Raw genomic sequence first — 7,304 nt, forward strand, 5'->3', positions numbered from 1 at the left:
GAGAATTATTGAAAAAAAAAAATTGTTTCAAAACTCCAAAAACATGTGTATTGATTGATCAAGTTATTAATAAACGCTTTGAGCTCAACTTAGTAAAATTTTGAGTTCAACTTAAAAATTTTGAGCTTAAATTTTTCTTTCAAAATTAATTTTAATTCGAAGTCCAGAGCGTTCGATGACTTTGAAATATACGCATATATTATAAATTTTTAAAACCATATATACCATTTAATATAATATATCATTATATTAAAAATATTACATAATTTATATTATATATTTTTAATAATGAAAAATGTAGTTTGAGAATCAATTCGATTTTAAAATTGAGTTAGACTAAAGTTTTTGAAATTAAAATTACACTAACTCAAATAATTTTTTTTTTAAGCTAATTTTGAGCTTATGCTACTCAATTTTGAGCTGAATTACATCTAGTCTAAGGACACAATCCACAGTTGATGAAAAATAATATATATATATATATATTTTTAAAAAAAAATTTTTTTTAAAGTTTTTTTCCTGACAATAAAGAGAGAGCATTTTGAGCCATGTCACATAGTCCACCTGTTTTGTCAGTTAAATATCATAAATTGGATTATCGATGGATTGGGCCCAAAACAAAAGCCCATATCCAAATTGTTCTTATGAATTCAAAAAGGAAAAATATTAAAAAAAAACTAAAGAACAATGCATTTTGGAAATTAATTTAAAATTGTAAAAATCTGGATTATATTTTTGAACTAATTTTTTCCCCTAGAAATAAAGTAGCAATCAACCTGAACTACCACATATGACCAAGTCAAGTTCTTTGAAAAGACAAGCAACACCACATTGGCATAATTAATCACCTTTGAAATTAGTCAAAAAGATAAATAGTAATTTTTTTTCCTACAAACAAAGTTGATGCAAGTAATTTAAGCAAATGGTTCTGAGTCCACATTTTTTATATGACAAAAAATAATAATAATAGTAATAAAATAAATAAAAAATAAAAAATGTTAGAAGATGTCAACCTCTTATAAAGCTCCCAGTACCTAAGATGAGAAATTAATAGATCAACAGAAAGATCATAATAAAAAAAATGTATACATATATATTCATATATATATATTTACCATGATAAATATGATGTATATATCAACTTGTCAAGTCGAAATCCACCAAAGATGAGGGACCAATTAATAAAAAGTTTTTATGCTATTTCTATAAAGGGCCTTCCCCACAAATATAAACTTTTGACCAAGTGAAATGATAAGCATATTGAATTCATAATAATATAAAGTAGTTTGAGTTGGTATTCCTTTCTGACTTTCAAAACCAGAAGCATCTTTCATTCTGAACAACTACACCTACTTTGTGTTATGTGAACACATAAAGAACAAATGAGAAATAAATATGCAACTCAATTTCAACATTTCAGAATCCTTCATCTTGTTATAAAGTCATGCAAATCAACTTTCAATTCATTATAGTTTCAATCAGTCCTTTTCCAAGTTTGTGTGTGAGTGTGTGTGTGTGTGTGTGTGTGTGTGTTTGTGGGTGGTGAGAATCAAGAGTAAAGAACCAATCAAAACTTTAGACAAGTTCAACATTGTTTCTCTTTTTCTTCTAAAATGTTCTTCATTTTATTGGAAAGGAAATCATTTCCACAGTTCCAGAGATCAACAACAGAAGTAGGATTTCAGTTGGATGTCGGTAAGCAAGTTGTTTGTTTTCTGTTCTTTTCATCTTTCTGATATAATCTTCATGAAGAAAATATTACTGAACTTTATTCTTAGTTTTTATGCCAAAACATGCTGAGTTTGGTTAAGATCATGATAATTATAGAATAGTTGTCTCCAATTATGTTGAACGAACTTTTACGATTCCGATGTTCCTAATTTCGAACATTTTTTTGTAGATCATGCTATCATTTAACTTCAATTTTTGTTCATGAGTAGATAACAGTTTGATTGTATGTTTATCAAATAGGAATTTGATATATCAATAGAATTGTACTACTTTTGATAGTTTTATTTTCTCAAATTCAACAGAATATATCAAAAGATGAGAAAATTAAGTTAACTAAGTACATACTATCTTCTATCTCGGAGATCATGTCATCGGTGTTAGAAGTCAATATTGAAAAAGAAAACTTGTTAGAGTTCGGAAGTTACCTCCATCGAACAACCCCAGCCTTATCAGAGTTGCAAGTAGCAGAAAATGTGCCATCAAGCACGACAGAGACTCTGCGGTGTTTAGCTGCAAAAGTAGATATTGCCAAAGAATTAGTCGAAAAATGTAACTCCGGAGCTAAATCAGTTCCGGCTAGTGAGCTTAAAAGCATCATTGAACAGATAGAGGGGGTGGTCAATAGCATTGGGCAGGACATTGGCACAATACCATCAAACATTTTTCAGAATCACAAGTACGCCGGAACTGCAATTCAATCACTTGCAAAGGAGATGCAAAATGCTCAGTTTGACACCGATGTATCTTTGAAGAACAATATGGAAGGGGAACAAGATTTATATCAAGTTCAAACTTCAAAAGAGGAATTCAAAACAACTGATAATAACATTGGTGATGGAGAGATGCCACGCTTGAAGGACTTTCTCAAAGGAATGTATTACCATGGGAAAAACATTCCGCCGAGTAAGACATTAAATCAATTAGCAGAGCAGATAGAGCCTTTATATGAGGCATTTTTCTGTCCATTAACGAAGAAAGTCATGGATGATCCGGTCACAATTGAAACTGGGGTGACATATGAAAGGAAGGCAATCAAGAAATGGTTTGAGAATTTGATGAATAATTCACAGGATATAGTTTGTCCAGTCACGAAGCAGAAATTACATAGTAGAGTTCTCAGCACCAACTTAGCATTGAAAACCATGATCACCGAATGGAAAGAAAGAAATGAAGCAAGTAGAATGAGAATTGCTCAGACTGCATTATCATTAGCAAGTTCGGCAAGTGTTATATTGGATGCAATAAGGGACTTGGAAGACCTTTGCACAAAACGAGAACACAACAAGTTGAAGATGCATAATTTTGGAGTTACAAAGATACTGGCACAGTTTCTAGAATATGATGACAGGGATGTGAGATGTGAAACTTCAAAAGCTCTCCGTTGTTTAGCTGAGGATGATCGAGGAAAGGTAATTTTTTTTTTTAATTACCTGCAGTTTCTACTGTTGACTATTATTTCATTTCCATGCCATGAATATGTAATTTGCAAAAGTTTTGTGATTATTGGCTTTGTCATGTTCAGGAAATCATTGCAAAAACAAGAGCAATTACTGCAGCAGTAAAGATGTTGTCAAGTGATCACCTTCAAGAGAAGCATGCGTCGCTTTCATTGTTGTTACAACTTTCGAAGAGTGAGATAATTTGCAGAAATATCGGAGCCACTCCCGGAGCTATTCTGATGCTAATCACAATGAAATATAATGAACGCACAGACTTTGTCAGTGCAGAGAGAGCAGGAGAAACACTGAAAAACATGGAGAAGTGTCCAGATAATATCAAATGCATGGCAGAAAATGGTCTATTGGAGCCCCTTCTAAACCATATTGTTGATGGTAAGCCCCATTCTTTGATGCATGGTATGCATGATTTCAAATTTTCATCATCAGTTGAATCCATAAGACAAACTCCATTTGTATAGGATGACTAATTAACACAATTCTTCAAACTAACATGAAAATATATTAAGCATGTTCATAAAAACAGCTCCAAATAATACAATCAATCAACAAATTTTATAGTATGATAGAATGCAATATATTCTCTAATATTTTCTCACGAACTTAAAAACATCTGCAAGCAGGTGACGAAGAGATGCAGATTGAAATGGTGAGCTATTTAGGGGACCTTGTTCTTGGGAATGACATGAAAAACTATGTTGCTAGGAGAATGTCGCCAATTCTAATCAAAATGATCCAATGTGGGAACACGTTTTCCCGAAAAGCCGCATTCAAAGCTCTACTTCGTCTCTCATCTCACCACTCAAACAGCACAACACTAATCGAAGCCGGCATTGTACCTATAATGGTTGATGAGATATTCATTAGAAAAATCTACGACGAGCCAGTGGATTCCAAGGAAGAGTCTGCTGCAGTAATAGCAAACATACTTGAATCCGGAGCTGATCCCCGGTTTATCCAAGTTTACAAACATGGACACACAATGGCCTCAGACTATGTAATCTACAATATCGTGCACATGCTCCGCTACTCCAACACTGCCGAACTAAATAAAAACCTCATCAGAATCCTGCTATCCCTCACCAAACTACCCAAACCCTTTGCAGCAATAGTATCAGTGATGAAAGAAACCGAAGCATCCTACAATGTCATTGAATTCTTGAATTCCAAGAACGAAGATCTTGTCATCAATTCTGGCAAATTACTCATCAAACTCATAACACACATGGGACACACTATAGCAGAAGCACTATGCAAGACCAGAGAACAGCCAGGGAGCTTAATCAAGAAGCTAGAAACCGATCAAGTCACAAAGAAACATGCCATATCAGTGAACCTAGTAGCTAAACTCCCACACCACAACCTTACCCTCAATCTAGCACTACTCCACAGCGGCACAATACCAATAATCATAAACAACATACAAAACTTCCAGAGAAGTGAAACAAGAATAGGAAGACATGAGAGGCATTACATCGAAGGCCTTGTGGGCATTCTGCTGAGGTTCACCACCACACTCTATGACCATGAAATTCTCCAAATGGCTAAAGAGCAGAACCTGACAACAGTATTCACAGAGCTATTAGTAAGGAAATCAGGGAGTGATGAAGTGCAAAGAATGTCAGCAATTGGGTTAGAAAACCTGTCTTCAGAGACAGTAAACCTCTCAAAACCATCAATGGAGATAAGAGGAAGTACCAAGATGACAAAGTTCCTACCCAGGGTCTTCAGCATTGGATCAAGAAGGGAAAGCAGAGTCAAGCCATGCCCAGTGCACAGAGGGGCATGCTCACCATCAACCACATTCTGCTTGTTGGAGTCCAATGCACTAGGAAAATTAGTGAGATGCTTACAGCATGAGAATGTGAAGGTGGTAGAGGCAGCATTGTCAGCAATATGCACATTGCTGGATGAAAAGGTGGATGTGGAGAGGAGTTTGGAGGTGCTGGGTGAGATGGAGCTGGTGGAGCAAGTAGTGGGAGTTCTGAGGAAGCACAAGCAGGATGGGATATGGCAGAAGGCATTCTGGGTGATAGAGAGGTTTGTTGTGAAGAAGGGAGAGGAATTGTATGGTGATGAACAGTTCTCTGAGGTTCTGCAGGATGCATACCAGCATGGAAATAGTAGAAGTAGGCAGGTGGCTCAGAACATGTTGAGCCATTTGAAGAAGTCTAGCTTGCCAAGGAACTTCACTGCTGTTTAAAATCAAACTATGGTAGGATGGGATATGGCAGAAGGCATTCTGGGTGATAGAGAGGTTTGTTGTGAAAAAGGGAGAGGAATTGTATGGTGATGAACAGTTCTCTGAGGTTCTGCAGGATGCATACCAGCATGGAAATAGTAGAAGTAGGCAGGTGGCTCAGAACATGTTGAGCCATTTGAAGAAGTCTAACTTGCCAAGGAACTTCACTGCTGTTTAAAATCAATCTATGGTTTGTATATATATGGTTTGCTTCTTCATATTATATATGTAGAGGAATATTTTTTTTTTTTAAAAAAAAAGGGATTGGAGGGAAAAAGTTTCATTGTTTTATTTTTGGAAATAGATGGATTTTAGGTTCGCTGTGACTTCAAGCAATTTTTTTTGGGACGAATATGGACATGCTACATCAAGCCGTGCACATGCAAAGAGTTAATGCGTTAACTCATCAATGCCCTTATTATGCATGAGTTGAAGTTCAAACTCACTTTCTCGGTAAGGACAAAACCAACTTATAAAGAAACTAAGTGCTAATAGATCAAGAGGTTGTTAGCTTAAGCATTTTTTCATATTCTATAAACATGAATTTTTGGGTTCAATTATATTTGAATAATTATTTTATTTTATTTTATTTTGACAAAAACAACAACTGTCGCCTCATTAAGAGGTTGTCAAGAGATAGACAGGCATGATGGTACATTACTTACAGTGCCTCATTGACTACCTAGGAATTTATTAACCCAGCTAGATGCCATGTGGAGCGATGAAAGTTCTGCCACGTGCACGTCCAAGGGATTTTCAAGAACCAAACAGATCTAATAAATTCTTTTGTCATGCAATCATGAAGGAGAGGGATACAACACCTCCCATAGAAGACCCGAACCCTTTTGAAACATTATTATAAACAATACCTGGATGCGGAAAAAATGCTTAAACAATATTGCTACAGTACTATAAATAGTACTTCTTCAATACTCCAATTATACTTATTATAATTTTATTTTATAGCTAAAAGATTTAGTATTATTTCTTATTTTTCAATTTGTCCTTCCAACTAAATTAAAAACAAAAAAAATTCCAACTTGATGTACTTGAGTGTAATGAATAATTCTCCAAAGAGCAATGAATTCAATTCAACAATCACAGGATGAACAAATAAGATCAGTTGCTGAATTAATTCGACTAATCTCTAGTATGTGATTCAATTAACTGATAATTTGCATTGAAATTAAGTCACAAGTATCAAGTCTTTCTTTCCCCAAGGTCTCAGACCTCCATTCATCCATCATAGTTTATCATTAGTACTCTTAGATCAATAGATTCAGAAAACATCCAAGAGAAATTAAATGTAGATTCAACCAAGTTAAGATGAGAATAATCTTGTTAGAAGAAGAAGAAAGAAAGAGTGGAACAAGTGTACATGCCTTGAACGACATACATGTGTGATCCCTTGGGTCTACATATAGAAATGGACAAGTATACATATATGTCTATACATCCATATACATGTATATATATAGATATATATAATCTAACAATACGACAATACATCTAACACCCCTCCTCAAACTCAAGGTGGATCGTGCGTCTTGAGTTTGGATAACATGAATAGATACTGATCACGTGTATGCTCCTTGGTGAAAAAATCAGCCACCTGGATCTTTGTAGGAAGATAGTGAAGTGACATAGTTTGGGCACGTACATGACATCGGGTGAAGTGTGTATCCACACCAATGTGTTTGGTCAACTCATGCTTAACCGGATCTGCAGCAATTTGAAGGGCCCCAGTACTCTCACAGTGAATAGGAATAGGAGAGGTGATCGGTTATTAAAATCCTGTAGAATCAAATGCAGCCAAAGCACCTCCTGGATAGTAGAAGACAACATACGAACCTCAGCCTCAACACTAGACTTGG

The 7,304-nt window shown here is 35.1% G+C and overlaps 1 protein-coding gene across 2 annotated transcripts; it reads left to right on the forward strand.

Moving 5' to 3' along the window:
• The first annotated feature begins 1,330 nt into the window (after positions 1-1,330).
• On the forward strand, positions 1,331-5,721 carry LOC120253232 (putative U-box domain-containing protein 42). 2 transcript variants are annotated; one of them, XM_039261565.1, is made up of 4 exons: positions 1,331-1,695; positions 2,011-3,140; positions 3,254-3,563; positions 3,812-5,721. In XM_039261565.1, exons 1-4 carry the CDS (start codon positions 1,614-1,616, stop codon positions 5,389-5,391), a joined length of 3,102 nt encoding a protein of 1,033 aa, XP_039117499.1. In that variant the 5' UTR covers positions 1,331-1,613; the 3' UTR covers positions 5,392-5,721. The 2 variants fall into 2 exon arrangements, with proteins under 2 accessions (XP_039117499.1, XP_039117505.1); XM_039261571.1 differs by having other exon boundaries at positions 2,034-3,140; positions 3,812-5,720.
• Positions 5,722-7,304: the final 1,583 nt, after the last annotated feature.

The sequence above is a fragment of the Dioscorea cayenensis genome, chromosome 3 (genome assembly GCF_009730915.1).
Source record: "Dioscorea cayenensis subsp. rotundata cultivar TDr96_F1 chromosome 3, TDr96_F1_v2_PseudoChromosome.rev07_lg8_w22 25.fasta, whole genome shotgun sequence".
NCBI classification, from domain to species: domain Eukaryota; kingdom Viridiplantae; phylum Streptophyta; class Magnoliopsida; order Dioscoreales; family Dioscoreaceae; genus Dioscorea; species Dioscorea cayenensis.

Coding starts and splice junctions, on each gene's coding strand:
- LOC120253232 (XM_039261565.1), top strand. CDS start 1,614: ATGTTCTTCATTTTATTGGAAAGGAAATCATTTCCACAGTTCCAGAGA. Junction 3,141..3,253: donor CTGAGGATGATCGAGGAAAG/GTAATTTTTTTT, acceptor TGTCATGTTCAG/GAAATCATTGCAAAAACAAG. Junction 3,564..3,811: donor TCTAAACCATATTGTTGATG/GTAAGCCCCATT, acceptor ATCTGCAAGCAG/GTGACGAAGAGATGCAGATT.